The sequence below is a fragment of the Neocloeon triangulifer genome, unplaced genomic scaffold, assembly GCF_031216515.1.
Source record: "Neocloeon triangulifer isolate White Clay Creek 2 clone unplaced genomic scaffold, ASM3121651v1 ptg000012l, whole genome shotgun sequence".
NCBI lineage: Eukaryota > Metazoa > Arthropoda > Insecta > Ephemeroptera > Baetidae > Neocloeon > Neocloeon triangulifer.
In genome coordinates this window covers 13086918-13106960 of record NW_026775554.1, presented here as the reverse complement: position 1 = coordinate 13106960, position 20043 = coordinate 13086918, and the positions used below count along the sequence as shown (strand labels likewise).

Here is a 20043-nt window from a genome sequence, read left to right as displayed (position 1 = left end):
ACAAATTATTCTATCTTTTAAGAATGAAACATAATTTTCTTGTATATTATAAACTAATCAAATAGGAAATACATTAAATGGACATCGCATGGAAGAAAATCATATAATAAAATAAAGGACAATACATTCAGCGGAAATTTTGGAAAAGGAAGCGAAATTTTAATTTTTCCGCACTCATATTTTATCACTAAAAAACTTCCCTTTCCAACTCCAATTTGAATTAAAATCAAGTGCAAAATAAATAATCAGTGATTTAATAAGGAATATTTTATTACCTTAGGGTTGAGCAGTTGTTCCCATTGTGGCGTAATGAAGTAGAGAATTCCATCGACAGCACCAGGAAGGGTGGCGCCCCTGACAAGCAGGATGATGAGCACCACGTACGGGAATAGCGCAAGGAAATAGGCCGCTTTGCCAGAGCTCTGGACGCCCTTGATCAGCACCAGGCAGATGGTGACCCATGAGAAGAGCAGACACAACGTCAACCTCCACTCAGGGTAACCTACACCGTCATTGATCTGGTCCTTCTCCTGCAGCACTATGTCCCTAGAAATTGTTTATGTTTTATTTATAATTTTACAAAAATCTAGGATTAGATTTATTTTTATTACGAGAAATATCGTTTTATAATGGAATAAAAATCTCGTCAATTATATCAGAAAATTTCACATAATTAAAGCGATCCTTGGTCTGTTGCTACACTAATAGAAAAGGAGAAGCATGCAACCTGCGCAACTCTTGTGTGCGCCAGGTTGCATAGCTGAAATACTATAAGGATCTCGTCTACATCTCAAGTCACAATTTCCTTTTTATATAGGTATTTTATTTTACATCAATGCTATTTAAGGATGACCGAAAATCTTACATTTTGTTTTCTTCTAGGGAGATATTATTTTGCTTTAACGTTAAAATTTTTGAAATATGATCAGAATGGCAACAACCATGAACTGATGAACTAAACAACATGTGAGGGATACTTACTTGAAGTATATTTCCGATGAGCTGATGCTGCCGTTGGATCCGAAAGAATCAGCGCAGTCGACCCATCCCTCGCCACATCTAGCCCAGGGCAGCTCGGCGGTGAACGACGCGAAGAAGTAGAACATGGTGATCGCCATGATGGAACAATAGTACGTGAACACACCCGTCGTTGAGACTAGTTGCCCTATACCGACGCCTGTGGCAGGATAGACAGAATGGTTATAATGAGTCGGAAAAATGAGGGCATTGCTAGTAAACAGGCGGTGCAAAAATTATTACAGAACGTTGAATGAATAAAGACTAACTTGAAAAATTCTTAATGAATTAATTTGAATTATTTCTGAATATATTTGGAAATTTTAAATTGAATTCACCGTCAAAATATATTTCAATATGAATGACTTTTATTAAAATTATAAGAATCGTCAAATAATACGCATTTTTTTCAAGTTAATAATTACATAAATAAAGGAATTTTCTGATTGAAAAAGCGTCAGGAACTATTGTTTTACAGATTCTATATAAAAACAAAAGGCGCGGCGAAGTGAATTCATTGTCCCGCTAAAAACGCTTTGTCATCAAAGAATTTAATTTCCAGAGAGGCTGTTTGCGCGTGTTCTCTCGCATCTTTTGTTCCAGAAAAATAATGAACGTGCAGCCGTGTTTTTGCGTCAAGAAAGAAGACTATGAGTAATGAGAGCCGCCCGCCGTCACTAAATTAGTCGCCATCAGGCAAAAATAAATGGACGAGCCCTAAGACTTGAAGAGTTTAAAACATCTTTCAGAGGGGGAGCGTCGTGGGAATGAAGAAAAATCATCGGCTGAAGCGAAGAGGGGTCGGTCGGCATCAAATGCTTTCAAATCGAATTGACACTTTAAATGCGAAAAGTTTTAATGTGCTGCCACGTGTCAGCAGTCAGAATAAAAAATGGAGTAAAATAATATGGTTTGGCAGAATGCATTAGCAAAGAGAGGCTCTTCATTTTTTCCCCCAACGTTTTGAAGCGCTTTAATTTTAAAAAGATTAAAGGCCCGTGAAATAGAGTTTCTGTGTCGTTTTTTGTTTCATTTGTTGAGAGACCCACTCGCTTTGAGAGGCGCCCTGCTGCTGCGAATCCTATTCATTGGATTCAAAGGCATGAGAATATGTGCCAGATGTTTCCATTTTTGGCCTTAATAGGGGCTGTTTGGCCACCCTAATGCACGTCAAGAGTATTATACTGAGACCTCAAAGCGCGTGTCTCTGAGAAAATTGCGTTTTCAAAGTGGAGCGTTGCTGCTTTTACGACATAGTAACTTATGGATTCTTCAAGATGGGCCTTTACTTTCAGTCAAAGATTTAAGAATTATTGCAAAAAGAAAACTTAAAAATCATTACTTGGTAAAAAAAAGTAATCTAAAATATTTCTGCTTTCAAACAACAAGTGCATTTAATTATTTCTCTCCCTCTTTTTTTCAAATGAAATGATTTTAATAACATTTAATACAAAGGAATATTTTTCTTCTTCTTACCTTTCAAAGCAGGCACGACTTCCCACACTCTGACAGGTCCAGAGCTGGAAAACTGGCCGAGGGCGAGCTCCATGTAGTAGAAAGGTTTTCCGACAATGAGCAGCACAATGATGTAAGGGATGAGAAAGGCGCCGCCACCGTTCTCGTAGGCAGTGAAAGGGAAACGCCACACGTTGCCCAAACCAACGGACATGGCGATACAGGAAAGGAGGAACTCGACAGGGTTTGACCACTGCTGCCTGTCTGTGCCTTCCTCCTAAAAGTGAGTAATTAGAAAAATTAAAAAAGAGGCGATTTATGTATTGAGAATCAAGAAATACTGGTATTGATTCAAGCTAAAGTATTTAAATAAGCATAAATGTAAAATTTAATAAAAAATTAAAAACTAAAAAAATACATGGTCTCAGTTATTTTGAGCCCAAAGATGAATTTATTAATTCTTCGTGTATTTTAATTTTTAGATAAAATTCTGAAAATAAGATATATTTTATATTTTGATAAGCTTTAGGCCAAAAGTTTTTTTTTATTAATAATAAAATTCAATAGGTTTGAATAGGCCTTTGAAACTTTCCTCTTTTAAAGAGAGCTAAATTTTATAATGTGAAAGCTTCAGGTTTGCTCTTGGAAATTTGATTAAATCACCAGTCTCAAAGGTGGTCAAAGTTTCCTACCAGCTGGACGGTGTCCTTTGAGGCGACCACGGGTTTGCCATTCGTCGCTTTGGCGCCATTAGTGGTGATGACTCCCTTGCCGTCGGTGATGTCGATCTGGAAGCCAGGGTTTTCGTTTCCCAGTTCCTGCAAGCAAAATGGATTGATGATGAGCATCTCTCTCGCATATATATATTCCACGCACAAAGAGAAACAAATCCTCCGTCTATGACAAGGGATTCAACCCTTTTCGCATGTACGCGCCACTTGTCTAAAGCGAGTCTCGCGCGTCGCAGATGCAAATTTACAAGAGCGAGAGACGTGGCCGTGAAAAATGACTCTCCGCGTGGGCAGTGCGCGTCTGGGAATGCAAATAAATGGGGTCGAGAGAAAGAGAGAAAAATAGTGGAAGTTGTGCCCGCCTGTCAGAAATTCGTGCTGGCAGGAGCTTTTAATGGTAAATTCTCTTTCAAAATAACTACTTTAGAATAAATTGAAAATTAGAATTTATTGTTGTTGTTTATTTGTCAAAATTGTTATATCCCATTGTTTACATTCAGTTGTTGAAAACAATTAATTTGAAAAGAAATTAATTTGTTGGACAAAACGACACCACCACTAGCGAGAATTTTGCTAAACCTTCCGAGATCAAAAATCCGCCTCTGTTGACTTGGTTTTTGTTCTTATCAATAAATTATACTTTTCATATTTTTGTTCTTCATTACTTTAAATAAAATTTAAAATATAATTAAAATGATGGTCATTTTTAAAAGCTCATGCAACCGTTACAAGTATTTTGCTTTATTTTTTACCTTTTTGCTGAATTGAATTTTATTTTCATGTCATGTCTCAATTTAATATTTCCTGTTCCAGCTTTTACAGAGCAGTCTATAATCTCGCAGTGCAAAAATATTACCCGCAAAGTGCACTTAGCGATTTGTATGCTGAAAGTACTATCCGTTCGCTCTTTGCCGCGCGTGTGCTGGTGAAAAAGGGGAAAAAAGAACGTTGCGCATCATTTTTATGTCAAAAGTTTGCTTTATTTCCCGGCAGCGAGTGACGTGAATTTCCGAGCTAAATCTTCCCTCTCACCGGAGAGCGGCTCTCCTTTTTTTCCTTTTCTCTCGTCTCTGCAATTTAGCAGATGATCGAAACTTCATCCTGCGCTTGCTTTTTTATTGAGATGAGAACGACAAGGATGTAGACAGAAAGAAAGAAAGAAAGGAGAAAGAGAGAGAGGAAAAAACAAGTGATCTAATAAACTTTCCATTATTACTCTTGGGGAGGACTTTTCTGTCTCTTAAATTTTTTTCGTCCCCAATGGAAGTTGACCGCAATGCGTTGGGATTGAGCGAGCGAGGGAAAAAGAGAAAATTGGAATTCTCTCGCCAGTTTAATAATTATGACCGCTAGCAATAAAATTGCCAATGTACAACTTTGCTCAGACATGCAACATTAATTTTTATCACCAAAGCTGGAAACAGATATTGTGGGCTGGAAAATTGATATTTTATTGAGACCTAAAGGTTTTACATTTTCCATAGCATAAAAAAGCGTTAATTTCCTGCTTCTGAAAAAGTTAACAAAGGGGAAAAAAAGACATTTTTGTCGAAAAATGATTTTTAATTTAATTGAAAAAAATTTATCTTAAGAAATTAGTTGGTTCAAATATTTTTTTTTTAATTCTAACTTATTCTTGTTCTAGGTATTTGAATTATCTGAAATTCTTTAACTTTACTGCAAAATAGGTTTATCTTTAAATCTTAATGAAGTAAATTTAAAGGGTTACTAGTTATCAACATTCAAAATTATTATTATAATTTTTCTCGCTCCTTAAAAGCCCAAAATTGAATTTAGAGCCTATTTGGTCTGTTTCAATTCATATACTATTGTTCATCACCGCGCAGATTTTTTCCCCAGCAATAAGCCGCTCGGACGGCCACAAAATGAGACACTAAACCGTTTCCCGTCACTGATGTGCTAGATAGAAATTTCCCGGAGCTCATAAAAGCGAGAGGGATGATGACGTGCGTGTGGCTCGGCGGAATGGTAGGAAAAAGATTAGTCAATTTTATGGACTTCCACTGATAAAAAAGTTTAGCGCCTACGAGGATATGAAGTTTGGTGTCATAAAAATATTAATCAAGCACGGCGTGTTTAATGGGTCGCTTAATTGTCTAATAAACAAATAAATAAACAGTAAAAGTGTGCACCAAGATAAAAAAAAAGAGAACAAAATGAAGTCGCCGGCTTTTATGTCGCAATTATAGAGATAATACGCGCGCCAGTCTCTACTCGTATTGTTCGAGGTTATAGGGATGAAAGCGAAAATACGCGTTTGGCTTTCGGACTTTGAACCGATAAAAAAAAATGCTATACAACGTCGCAATTTTTGGTAGAGCCGAAGGAATTCAATAGTTCGATGTCAGCCGGAAAAATTTCAGAGCCAATCCGAGCGGAAAGAATTCCGTTTGATGCCATTCCGCTCAAAGGGAGAAGGAAAAATGCAATTGGAATGCGGATGAATAATTCCTGCCTTCATCAGCATTGCGAAATAATTGGCGAAAATTTCATCAATGGGAAAAGAGAAAAATTGATAATTTAGCAGAAACTCCATTACATGGCCTCAGATATTTGATGTTATGTAAATTGAAGGAAAAATATATGTTCGATTTGAGTAAAGAATAAAGTTTGCTACCTTTTCTTGTATTCAAGATAAAAATATACGCAATTTAAATTATTGGTTTTTAAGTATTGGAAATTCATTTGTCAAATATTCTGTATTATGCATAATTATGTTATCTAACATTCAGTTTTATTGTCTCCATATCACTTATTCTTTTTATCATTTATTATTTCTAAAAAATAGCAGATTTCTTGGAAGAAATTTACACTTGCGCATTATGTTGAATGTTTTACACATCATAAATATTAATCAGCATTCGTCTGTTTACACAATGAAATCATATTCTACGCACATTGCTTTATGTTCGTACACTAAAATTTGAAGGTTGACGTACTTAACGACCACTTTTGGGTGGAAAAATAAAGCAATTATATCATGCGACAAATTAATGAAAGATAAATTCTGCGGAGCGTGCTTTATCTTGCAATAAAAACAGAAAGGAGTGCAATCGAGCGTTAACACTCGCGCTTTTTTTGAAAAATTTTCAACTAATTTCAGCGAAAAAGTGCTTAATGGGCAGGGATTTTGCGCTCGCGGTGTGTGCAATAAAACCCGCCGGACGATGGGTCCGTGTTGGCGCAGCTAGTTTTGCATGTAATTTGCGGCCGCAGCCGTTAAAATAAATCTTGCAGCGCTTGCTAAACTCGTTAACCGCACATTACACCGGGTGGTGCAGGTTGCATATGTGTGCAGGCAGGATTCATTAAAGAGCACTATCATCGGCGGTGTGTATGATGTTTGCTGATAAATCATTCATCAAAGGTCCCTGTTTAAAACACAGCGCAGAGATGTGTATAAAATCGCATGTGTGGTGTGGGCGAATTTCCTTTCGCAGCTTCTCCCCCATGCCCGTAATCTAACGCGGCGAACTCAATTTTCCGCGCGAATGAGCATTACACTGCGGTCGGCAGGGAAGATTCAATAATTCGGATTACGCAGATCCGCACGCGCGGCATGCTAATGCACGACTCCCACATTAAGTACACCGGATTACAAGCAGTTAAATGACTACTGCTGGGGCTCGATGAATTTTGCAAGATTGCGCATCGCCTATTATTAAAGGATTTATGAGCTCGCACTCCTCTCGTGCGTAATGCCAAAATTGTCAACTGCCCAAATGTGCTTTGTCCATACTTGAAATTAAATCCTTAGTATACATATGAGGTTTTCCTCAAACAGGATCCTCAATTTTGAATTAATCACATTGAGGCTTGATCAGGAGCGAGGGACGGGCAAATTCTGATTCAAATCTTTTGTGATTCTTTAATTTTTTTAAAATAAATATGCAGTTTTTTTTTATAATTTACAATAATTAAAATTAATACAAATAAAACCCTAAATTATTTCTTTAGTCAGCTATGATTTATGATCGAGCCAATAAAATTGTTGATCTGATAGTGTTTTCATTTTACTTGTAAAACTAAGGAAGTTCTAAGCTCAAATTTACTACAAAAATTCTCAGTTTATTTTCACGGTTTGGCGAGGATAATGGAGGACGAAGAAGTAATTATTGCCACTAAGCGACACTCCATTTATATAATACGCACAGCAACGGCCTCGCTAAAAATGTGCTCACAATTTTTTTGCGAACACTTACACTTTGAGCCTTTTATGGTCGAGAGTGCGAATGTCACCACGGTAACCAAGCGTGAAATTAATGAAGCTTTCTAATTGATTAATGGCCGAGAACTTATACAACGCCTCCACTGCCTCTATGTATTTTCCCATTGTGAGCTTGGGCGGACGAAAATTGCCCCGCGCTTGCTGTATCGATAAGAAAAAACAGCAAGAGCTAGATAATCGCTTTCGGTCATTTGTTCGCACGCTTTCCCCGAAGGAAAAGCTCTAAAAGCATTCCTACGATTGACAATAACTTGCGGGAATTATTGGATATATTGCTGAGAAGAAAACAAGCTTTTCTTTAAGTTATGATTTTTTTGCAATATTCCGTTTAAAAGGAAATGATTTTTTTTAAACTAGAAAAAGATATATGGCCAATTCAAAATATTTAAAAAAAAAATCCATTGTCTCGTTTTAATTTTGGGCATTTATTTTGTATGTGAAAAAATAACAAATAAATATTTCTTTGCGTTTGAAAATTATATTATTAAACCTTAAGCCTTTTTCAACCACTGAGCGCATTGCACTTTTGCCCTTTTTAAAAAATGCATCGGCATGAAAAAACGCATTCGTAATTTTCTCTTCACTTCAAAGTTGCTCTAATTACGACATGAAAATAATGTAGGCTGCGCAAACAATATATGAGCAAAAAAAGCTGCAAACTAATTAATGCATAAGCTGCTCTGAGCTGAGGTGGGCGAATTAAGGGTGAGCACGACAGAATGCCGTGTAATTAAAATGTCTTTGGCTGACAGCGACCGTATGGGGTGAAGTGCATATAAAACGCACACGTGCAGCAGTCTGAGTAATTCGCGCGACCGGTGTGTTTGAATTAAAGTGTGCCGTCGTGTTTTGCGCTTAATTAAATTTCCCCGTGACGTGCTGGCGCGAGAATCTCTGTTTGTTTTGCGTTTTGCTCTCTTGATATGCCTTAATTAAAGGTGTGCCAAGATATACATACATTAAGTGCACGAGTTTCCTCTGAGTTGGAATTCATTGTAAAGCACCATTTATTACACTGCATTGCAAAATAAATACGAAATCTCACTGGAATTAAATTAAATATATTTATACCTATCAAAATGTCCATAACTCCTTCAAATTTTTTAATTCTGAAAATTCATGATATCAAGGACCAATCAAAATTTAATTAAAAATCTAAAAATTTAATATTATTCAATTATTAAATTATATAATTGTCTGTTAAATCACAATATTTACATTTCAATTGTTGAAAGAAATATTTTTGGAAGAAAGGAATTGTTGGACAAAACGGCATCTACAAAAATTAAACGTTTATAAAATAAAAAGAGAGTCTTCTTCTCTCAACACAGCCGACTCCATAATATTGAACAAATTAGAGACCCCTAAAAATACCGTATGCCGTATGTTAATATTTGCGATCTAAAAATATCTATGTAATAATTAGAGGCTTGAATACATTTACTAGAGCGGCCTCTCTACTCATTTATTTCTGGTTATAATTGGATTGGTCCGACGTGTGTTGCTTTCTCATTAAGGCAAAGTACGTATGTGGTGTTTTAAAGCTAACTTTTGAGCACAAATATGAAAATTAAAATTAAATCCCACGCGCAAAAATTTCGCAAACAAAGGCGATCTCTCTGCTCCAGGGCAGAGTCCTCAACGCTATTTTTAATTAGTCTGAAAGTATGCGAGGTGCAAAAAAATAAACAAGGTGCCTCTCGGAGTTGCTACTTCTTTGAGTGGATCTCCGCGGGGAGTGCGCGGTTGAGCATTTTAATTAATTCGCCGCGCGTGTCTCTGCGCACAAAAGACAGCAATGCAACCTTTTTCGCATCACCAAAGTGTGGTTCAGCGGGCTCAACACAATTACAACACGCGTTTACCAAGCAGTGCAGCGAAACAGCAGCCAATTCATTAGCAGGTTGACTGGCTGGCGCAAGAGGAAATCAGTGGAAACAAAACGAGCGATGCTGCAGCAAACAAACAAAGCACAGCGAAATCCGAAAGGTTGTTCTACATGCAAATAACAGCAAAGCGCAACACAGTACACTGCACTGCGAGCGATGCATTGACAATTTATGCTTGTGTAGCTAATGAAATTTTCAGGGTTTAGAATTTTAGCTAATTATTTTCAGACTTATTTCAAATTTTAATCAAGGCTTTGGAGTTTATTTTTAAGGCACATAAGATGGTTAATTTGAAAGTTATTATTAATTATTTTCAATCCATGTAAAATCGATTAATGTTAATTCCGCACAGATTACTTTGGAAAGCCCTAAATTGAATACATTTAATTGTGACGCCAAAGCCCTGAAAAATGTTAAAAAACATTCTTGGAATTTTCATCATTGCTATTAAAATTGTGTTCTTCAACGGCATGGGTTTGAAAAGTATATTCTTTAAATTATTATAAGTCAATATAATGAGTTTTCTGGAAAAAGTTTGCACAATATATGTTGCAATTATTTAAAAAATATCGTTATTATCATATAATATAAAATTAGTGCGAATATAAGTTATGATGATTTCATGACAAAGGCTTAAAACTCTGACTAAAATAATCAAGCCTGTTTTACGTCTATAGAAATTGGAAATTATGCAATCGGTCGTTGCTGTTGCAATTAACTCAAATATCTGTTCAAGCTCTGTATTAATTACGCGCGCCGCTGCCTGATGATGTGTGTTATCATCGCAGACACTCGCTCGCTAATTAATTCTGCGCATTTAATGGGATAAACAACAACGGCACATAAAAGGGGGGTACGAACGTCGCCCTCGTTGGCGAAATCGATGTCGTTGGCTGCTGCGTGCGTCGGACGGAGACTATGATGGATTTTGGATTTCCAGTCACTTATTCACCGCCTGCATGAATTCATTCAAACGCTAGCGGCCGTGCATGTCATTGTGGCGCAAAATCAGAGCCCATAAATCAGTCTGGCCTCGGGATTAATACATGAATTAGGGACATATAGATTTTCTATTTTATGAAAATAAATCCATTGCGCATTAAGCCATCAGGCAAAAGCTCAATACCAAATCTCTAAAGATAAATTGCACACAATGTATATTTATCAAGCTACATTTTTGTGTATTTCATCAGGAAAAAAAGCATTATAAAATTATATTTTTATCATATTTAATGTAATGTAATTATCAAGAATTGTAATTTAAAAAGCTTATTAAAAGCAAATTACTTATTATATTTGTAATATTCAGACTTCATAAGCTGTTCTTTTTTTAAATTGAAAGTATAACGTGACTGAAGTTAGCGATAGCGATAGCGATGCTAGCTACAGAAAAAAGCAGGGTGCCAACCTAAGAAAATTGGTGGTTGATATGAACACAATAATAATAAAAATAGAGTGAAAACACCCTCTCTGAAACGCAGCAGGCGGCTTAAAATGTTTCTTAATGACCCATATATCCGTACCCGTTGTAAAAAAAGTTTGCATTCCCATACCGGATATAAATAAAAAAATATATATATTTTCACCATGCACTTTGAGCGTGAAAAATCAAAATTTTCTAAATATAACTAAAAGCCACCCTCTCAGTAACAAGTTATGTGGCTTAAAATGTTCCTCTTTGACCCTGTTATCAGTTTCAAATGTAAAATACATTTGCATCCCAATAATAGAATTAAATTAAAAAATAAAAGATTTTCACCCTGCACTTTGTCCGTGAAAAATAAAAGTTTTCTAAATTAAAATAAAACCCACCCTCTCACGGGGTTCCAATTCACCATACGGACGTAAAAAATGACGAAAAAGAAGAATCCAATGTTTAAAAATTTTGCATGTCACCCCTTCATCCCCTAATTTCAAATTAGAAATTTTGAGGGGTGGTTTCGGTCACAACCCACCCTCTCAACTGCAAGTTATGTGGCATAAAATGTTCCTCTTTGACCCTGTTATCAGATTCAAATGTAAAAAACATTTGCATCCCCATACCAGAATTAAATTAAAAAATAAAAGATTTTCACCCTGCACTTTGTCCGTGAAAAATAAAAGTTTTCTAAATTAAAATAAAACCCACCCTCTCACGGGGTTCGAATTCACCATACTGACGTAAAAAATGACGAGAAAGAAGAATCCAATGTTTAAAACTTTTGCATGTCACCCCTTCATCCCCTAATTTCAAATTTGAAATTTTGAGGGGTGGTTTCGGTCACAACCCACCCTCTCAGCTGCAAGTTATGTGGCATAAAATGTTCCTCTTTGACCCTGTTATCAGATTCAAATGTAAAATACATTTGCATCCCCATACCAGCATTAAATTAAAAAATAAAAGATTTTCACCCTGCACTTTGTCCGTGAAAAATAAAAGTTTTCTAAATTAAAATAAAACCCACCCTCTCACGGGGTTCGAATTCACCATACTGACGTAAAAAATGACGAGAAAGAAGATTTCGAGCTAAAAAACTTTTGCATGTCACCCCTTCATCCCCTAATTTCAAATTTGAAATTTTGAGGGGTGGTTTCGGTCACAACCCACCCTCTCAGCTACAAGTTATGTGGCATAAAACGTTCCTCTTTGACCCTGTTATCAGATTCAAATGTAAAAAACATTTGCATCCCCATAGCAGAATTAAAAAAAAAATAAAAAGATTATATACCCCGCACATTGTCCGTGAAAAAGCCAAGTTATCTAAATACAACTAAAACCCACCCTCTCAGTAACAAGTTATGAGGCTTAAAATGTTCCTCTTTGACCATGTTATCAGATTCAAATGTAAAAAGCATTTGCATCCCCATACCAGAATTAAATTAAAAAATAAAAGATTTTCACCCTGCACTTTGTCCGTGAAAAATAAAAGTTTTCTAAATTAAAATAAAACCCACCCTCTCACGGGGTTCGAATTCACCATACTGACGTAAAAAATGACGAGAAAGAAGAATCCGATGTTTAAAACTTTTGCATGTCACCCCTTCATCCCCTAATTTCAAATTTGAAATTTTGAGGGGTGGTTTCGGTCACAACCCACCCTCTCAGCTACAAGTTATGTGGCATAAAACGTTCCTCTTTGACCCTGTTATCAGATTCAAATGTAAAAAACATTTGCATCCCCATAGCAGAATTAAAAAAAAAATAAAAAGATTATATACCCCGCACATTGTCCGTGAAAAAGCCAAGTTATCTAAATATAACTAAAACCCACCCTCTCAGTAACAAGTTATGAGGCTTAAAATGTTCCTCTTTGACCCTGTTATCAGATTCAAATGTAAAAAGCATTTGCATCCCCATACCAGAATTAAATTAAAAAATAAAAGATTTTCACCCTGCACTTTGTCCGTGAAAAATAAAAGTTTTCTAAATTAAAATAAAACCCACCCTCTCACGGGGTTCGAATTCACCATACTGACGTAAAAAATGACGAGAAAGAAGAATCCGATGTTTAAAACTTTTGCATGTCACCCCTTCATCCCCTAATTTCAAATTTGAAATTTTGAGGGGTGGTTTCGGTCACAACCCACCCTCTCAACTGCAAGTTATGTGGCATAAAACGTTCCTCTTTGACCCTGTTATCAGATTCAAATGTAAAAAACATTTGCATCCCCATACCAGAATTAAATTAAAAAATAAAAGATTTTCACCCTGCACTTTGTCCGTGAAAAATAAAAGTTTTCTAAATTAAAATAAAACCCACCCTCTCACGGGGTTCGAATTCACCATACTGACGTAAAAAATGACGAGAAAGAAGAATCCGATGTTTAAAACTTTTGCATGTCACCCCTTCATCCCCTAATTTCAAATTTGAAATTTTGAGGGGTGGTTTCGGTCACAACCCACCCTCTCAGCTACAAGTTATGTGGCTTAAAATGTTCTTCTTTGACCCTGTTAACAGTTTCATATGTAAAATACATTTGCATCCCCATAGCAGAATTAAAAAAAAATAAAAGATTATATACCCCGCACATTGTCCGTGAAAAAGCCAAGTTATCTAAATATAACTAAAACCCACCCTCTCAGTAACAAGTTATGAGGCTTAAAATGTTCCTCTTTGACCCTGTTATCAGATTCAAATGTAAAAAGCATTTGCATCCCCATACCAGAATTAAATTAAAAAATAAAAGATTTTCACCCTGCACTTTGTCCGTGAAAAATAAAAGTTTTCTAAATTAAAATAAAACCCACCCTCTCACGGGGTTCGAATTCACCATACTGACGTAAAAAATGACGAGAAAGAAGAATCCGATGTTTAAAACTTTTGCATGTCACCCCTTCATCCCCTAATTTCAAATTTGAAATTTTGAGGGGTGGTTTCGGTCACAACCCACCCTCTCAGCTGCAAGTTATGTGGCATAAAATGTTCCTCTTTGACCCTGTTATCAGATTCAAATGTAAAAAACATTTGCATCCCCATACCAGAATTAAATTAAAAAATAAAAGATTTTCACCCTGCACTTTGTCCGTGAAAAATAAAAGTTTTCTAAATTAAAATAAAACCCACCCTCTCACGGGGTTCGAATTCACCATACTGACGTAAAAAATGACGAGAAAGAAGAATCCAATGTTTAAAACTTTTGCATGTCACCCCTTCATCCCCTAATTTCAAATTTGAAATTTTGAGGGGTGGTTTCGGTCACAACCCACCCTCTCAGCTACAAGTTATGTGGCTTAAAATGTTCTTCTTTGACCCTGTTAACAGTTTCATATGTAAAATACATTTGCATCCCCATAGCAGAATTAAAAAAAAATAAAAGATTATATACCCCGCACATTGTCCGTGAAAAAGCCAAGTTATCTAAATATAACTAAAACCCACCCTCTCAGTAACAAGTTATGAGGCTTAAAATGTTCCTCTTTGACCCTGTTATCAGATTCAAATGTAAAAAGCATTTGCATCCCCATACCAGAATTAAATTAAAAAATAAAAGATTTTCACCCTACTCTGTCCGTGAAAAATAAAAGATTTCTAAATTTAAATAAAACCCACCCTCTCACGGGGTTCGAATTCACCATACTGACGTAAAAAATGACGAGAAAGAAGAATCCGATGTTAAAAACTTTTGCATGTCACCCCTTCATCCCCTTATTTCAAATTTGAAATTTTGAGGGGTGGTTTCGGTCACAACCCACCCTCTCAGCTGCAAGTTATGTGGCATAAAATGTTCCTCTTTGACCCTGTTATCAGATTCAAATGTAAAAAACATTTGCATCCCCATACCAGAATTAAATTAAAAAATAAAAGATTTTCACCCTGCACTTAGTCCGTGAAAAATAAAAGTTTTCTAAATTAAAATAAAACCCACCCTCTCACGGGGTTCGAATTCACAATACTGACGTAAAAAATGACGAGAAAGAAGAATCCGATGTTAAAAACTTTTTAAGCCACATAACTTGTTACTGAGAGGGTGGGTTTTGACCGAAACCACCCCTCAAATTTTAAAATTCGAAAATAGGGGATGAAGGGGTGACATGCAAAAGTTTTTTAGCTCGAAATCTTGTTTCTCGTAATTTTTTACGTCAGTATGGTGAATATGAACCCCGTGAGAGGGTGGGTTTTAGTTGAATTTAGAAAACTTTTATTTTTCACGGATACAGTGCAGGGTGAAAATCTTTTATTTTTTAATTTAATTCCGGTATGGGGATGCAAAGGTTTTTTACATTGGAAACTGATAACAGGGTCAAAGAGGAACATTTTAAGCCACATAACTTGTTACTGAGAGGGTGGGTTTTGACCGAAACCACCCCTCAAATTTTAAAATTCGAAAATAGGGGATGAAGGGGTGACATGCAAAAGTTTTTTAGCTCGAAATCTTGTTTCTCGTAATTTTTTACGTCAGTATGGTGAATATGAACCCCGTGAGAGGGTGGGTTTTAGTTGAATTTAGAAAACTTTTATTTTTCACGGATACAGTGAAGGGTGAAAATCTTTTATTTTTTAATTTAATTCCGGTATGGGGATGCAAAGGTTTTTTACATTGGAAACTGATAACAGGGTCAAAGAGGAACATTTTAAGCATTATAACTTGTTACTGAGAGGGTGGGTTTTGACCGAAACCACCCCTCAAATTTTAAAATTCGAAAATAGGGGATGAAGGGGTGACAAGCAAAAGTTTTTTAGCTCGAAATCTTGTTTCTCGTAATTTTTTACGTCAGTATGGTGAATATGAACCCCGTGAGAGGTTGGGTTTTAGTTGAATTTAGAAAACTTTTATTTTTCACGGATAAAGTGCAGGGTGAAAATCTTTTATTTTTTAATTTAATTCCGGTATGGGGATGCAAAGGTTTTTTACATTGGAAACTGATAACAGGGTCAAAGAGCAACATTTTTAGCACTATACATTGTTACTGAGAGGGTGGGTTTTGACCGAAACCACCCCTCAAATTTTAAAAATCGAAAATAGGGGATGAAGGGGTGACATGCAAAAGTTTTTTAGCTCGAAATCTTGTTTCTCGTAATTTTTTACGTCAGTATGGTGAATATGAACCCCGTGAGAGGGTGGGTTTTAGTTGAATTTAGAAAACTTTTATTTTTCACGGATACAGTGCAGGGTGAAAATCTTTTATTTTTTAATTTAATTCCGGTATGGGGATGCAAAGGTTTTTTACATTGGAAACTGATAACAGGGTCAAAGAGGAACATTTTAAGCCACATAACTTGTTACTGAGAGGGTGGGTTTTGACCGAAACCACCCCTCAAATTTTAAAAATCGAAAATAGGGGATGAAGGGGTGACATGCAAAAGTTTTTTAGCTCGAAATCTTGTTTCTCGTAATTTTTTACGTCAGTATGGTGAATATGAACCCCGTGAGAGGGTGGGTTTTAGTTGAATTTAGAAAACTTTTATTTTTCACGGATACAGTGCAGGGTGAAAATCTTTTATTTTTTAATTTAATTCCGGTATGGGGATGCAAAGGTTTTTTACATTGGAAACTGATAACAGGGTCAAAGAGCAACATTTTTAGCACTATACCTTGTTACTGAGAGGGTGGGTTTTGACCGAAACCACCCCTCAAATTTTAAAATTCGAAAATAGGGGATGAAGGGGTGACATGCAAAAGTTTTTTAGCTCGAAATCTTGTTTCTCGTAATTTTTTACGTCAGTATGGTGAATATGAACCCCGTGAGAGGGTGGGTTTTAGTTGAATTTAGAAAACTTTTATTTTTCACGGATACAGTGCAGGGTGAAAATCTTTTATTTTTTAATTTAATTCCGGTATGGGGATGCAAAGGTTTTTTACATTGGAAACTGATAACAGGGTCAAAGAGCAACATTTTTAGCACTATACCTTGTTACTGAGAGGGTGGGTTTTGACCGAAACCACCCCTCAAATTTTAAAATTCGAAAATAGGGGATGAAGGGGTGACATGCAAAAGTTTTTTAGCTCGAAATCTTGTTTCTCGTAATTTTTTACGTCAGTATGGTGAATATGAACCCCGTGAGAGGGTGGGTTTTAGTTGAATTTAGAAAACTTTTATTTTTCACGGATACAGTGAAGGGTGAAAATCTTTTATTTTTTAATTTAATTCCGGTATGGGGATGCAAAGGTTTTTTACATTGGAAACTGATAACAGGGTCAAAGAGGAACATTTTAAGCATTATAACTTGTTACTGAGAGGGTGGGTTTTGACCGAAACCACCCCTCAAATTTTAAAATTCGAAAATAGGGGATGAAGGGGTGACAAGCAAAAGTTTTTTAGCTCGAAATCTTGTTTCTCGTAATTTTTTACGTCAGTATGGTGAATATGAACCCCGTGAGGGGTTGGGTTTTAGTTGAATTTAGAAAACTTTTATTTTTCACGGATAAAGTGCAGGGTGAAAATCTTTTATTTTTTAATTTAATTCCGGTATGGGGATGCAAAGGTTTTTTACATTGGAAACTGATAACAGGGTCAAAGAGCAACATTTTTAGCACTATACCTTGTTACTGAGAGGGTGGGTTTTGACCGAAACCACCCCTCAAATTTTAAAAATCGAAAATAGGGGATGAAGGGGTGACATGCAAAAGTTTTTTAGCTCGAAATCTTGTTTCTCGTAATTTTTTACGTCAGTATGGTGAATATGAACCCCGTGAGAGGGTGGGTTTTAGTTGAATTTAGAAAACTTTTATTTTTCACGGATACAGTGCAGGGTGAAAATCTTTTATTTTTTAATTTAATTCCGGTATGGGGATGCAAAGGTTTTTTACATTGGAAACTGATAACAGGGTCAAAGAGGAACATTTTAAGCCACATAACTTGTTACTGAGAGGGTGGGTTTTGACCGAAACCACCCCTCAAATTTTAAAAATCGAAAATAGGGGATGAAGGGGTGACATGCAAAAGTTTTTTAGCTCGAAATCTTGTTTCTCGTAATTTTTTACGTCAGTATGGTGAATATGAACCCCGTGAGAGGGTGGGTTTTAGTTGAATTTAGAAAACTTTTATTTTTCACGGATACAGTGCAGGGTGAAAATCTTTTATTTTTTAATTTAATTCCGGTATGGGGATGCAAAGGTTTTTTACATTGGAAACTGATAACAGGGTCAAAGAGCAACATTTTTAGCACTATACCTTGTTACTGAGAGGGTGGGTTTTGACCGAAACCACCCCTCAAATTTTAAAATTCGAAAATAGGGGATGAAGGGGTGACATGCAAAAGTTTTTTAGCTCGAAATCTTGTTTCTCGTAATTTTTTGCGTCAGTATGGTGAATATGAACCCCGTGAGAGGGTGGGTTTTAGTTGAATTTAGAAAACTTTTATTTTTCACGGATAAAGTGCAGGGTGAAAATCTTTTATTTTTTAATTTAATTCCGGTATGGGGATGCAAAGGTTTTTTACATTGGAAACTGATAACAGGGTCAAAGAGGAACATTTTAAGCCACATAACTTGTTACTGAGAGGGTGGGTTTTGACCTAAAATATTAATATTGTGTTTGAATCAACCTCCAAATTTCTTAGGTTGGCACCCTGCTTTTTTCCGTCGCTGCTAACGCTATCGCTATCGCTAACTTCAGTCAAGTAAAGTATAAATAAAAATTCATTGATGAAATCGATTTAAAAACTGAATGGAAACATCAGCGTATATGCAATAAAAACAAACAACAGCTGATTGCGAGAGTGAATTACAAGCACTGCCAGCATGCATTTTTTTTTCATCGATTACCATTATACCAACCGATCGACGCATGATCACATTTTTAATTTATTATGCCGAAGGTGCACACATGTGACTGGCTTGTTAATCGGCGCTGCTACCAGGCCAACACCGCGCCGACTGCACGTGAATAAATTATGCGTGTATAAAAAGCGAGCGATATCTAATGGCAAGGCCGCGTGTGAAACCATTGTCAAGGCGAGCAGACCAACGGAATTTTTATACCGCCTCTGATTCGACTGCTGACTGAGTATGTATAGCATTGGCAGATTAATGTAAGTAAAAGCTGCGCGACCTCTAAACAATCTTGCGAACATTTAATTTATAAAAAACGCTAAACAGGCGCTTGTTTAAAGGTGAACCGGAGCAAAATTTTGGATGATCGTCAGATAAAAGTAACAGCTGACAAGGTCTCGGGTGCAATAAAATGTCTGCAGAATATAAATGAGACTATTAGATCATTCACAGATGAACTTGAACTTTACCTAAATTCGGAAATCTCCAATTAAATGCCTCAAAATATTGGAGGTCAAGCGGAACTGGATATTTTCAAGAAGTGCAGCTTATAATTGTGGGAAAATGTTATACTGGTGAAGCTTGCAATAAACTTAAAGATTATAATTTCATCTACTTTTGTTTGAGATTGTTAATTCTCGGTGTTCACATTCAAATTTAGATCAAAGAAATTTTTGATGATTTGTTTGCAGAATATTATATAAGCTACACAATTTTTTCACTTTATGTGCACAAATATTTCTTGACTATTTATGATTTGATTGATCATGAATGTGGTATAAAATATAGAATAGTAGTATTATTTATTGCCATATACAAATAAAAACTTCAAAGGTTTCAAATTATTACTTTATATGGGAGTGATTATATTACATCAAAAGTGAAACGGCAAATTTATATCTATGCTATTATTTATGCCATTAACGTGATAAAACGCTGCACCAACCACGGCCAAATGCTATGTGAATAATACGATGATTAATTAATTTACAATCCTGATTTCCATACTGCTCTACCTCCACTCTAATGGAAAGCAATCGCTTCTCTTTGCACAGCATCAGTCTTAAGTGCAACTGAAGCGAGATTATTTGTAAAGTAACAGCAGCGCTCGGTTATAATTGAAAGTAAGAAAAGCAAATCCCAAGGTTGCTGCAAGCGTCGACAGAGATATTTGAAAAAAAAAAAGGTAATAAAGAAAACGTCTCAACGGAGCAATAGTAATTTCAAAGGTGGATCACTCACTCAGCTCTTGCGCAAGAACACATTGTATGGGAGTAATGAGCAATAAAAGGGGCAGTGCTACGGCGAAAAGTAAGTTCCCTAGAATTTCGCAAACCTTGAGAACGACATTGTTTACCGCAAAAATGTCCCATCGGCACAGAGATGTGAATTCTCACAGATTTGCGAAATGTTAATTAAAGTTAACTTAGAACGACATTAAAATCATTTGTAATTGTCGCAGCCCTTCCATTTACTTCAACTCTGCAGAAAGGATTTTTTTAAGCTTGAT

At 36.1% G+C, this 20043-nt stretch overlaps 1 protein-coding gene across 5 annotated transcripts in view; it reads right to left on the bottom strand.

Moving 5' to 3' along the window:
* Positions 1-20043, bottom strand: part of LOC132198232 (sodium-dependent nutrient amino acid transporter 1) — a 35718-nt gene that overhangs the window by 5903 nt on the left and 9772 nt on the right. For all 5 annotated transcript variants that reach the window (XM_059622133.1, XM_059622132.1, XM_059622131.1 and 2 more), the window contains exons 3-6: positions 3165-3290; positions 2494-2749; positions 982-1177; positions 276-546 (exon numbers count right to left, since the gene is read on the bottom strand). In XM_059622133.1, the coding sequence (XP_059478116.1) occupies positions 276-546; positions 982-1177; positions 2494-2749; positions 3165-3290 (849 nt within the window). The remainder of the gene's footprint in view (positions 1-275; positions 547-981; positions 1178-2493; positions 2750-3164; positions 3291-20043) is intronic.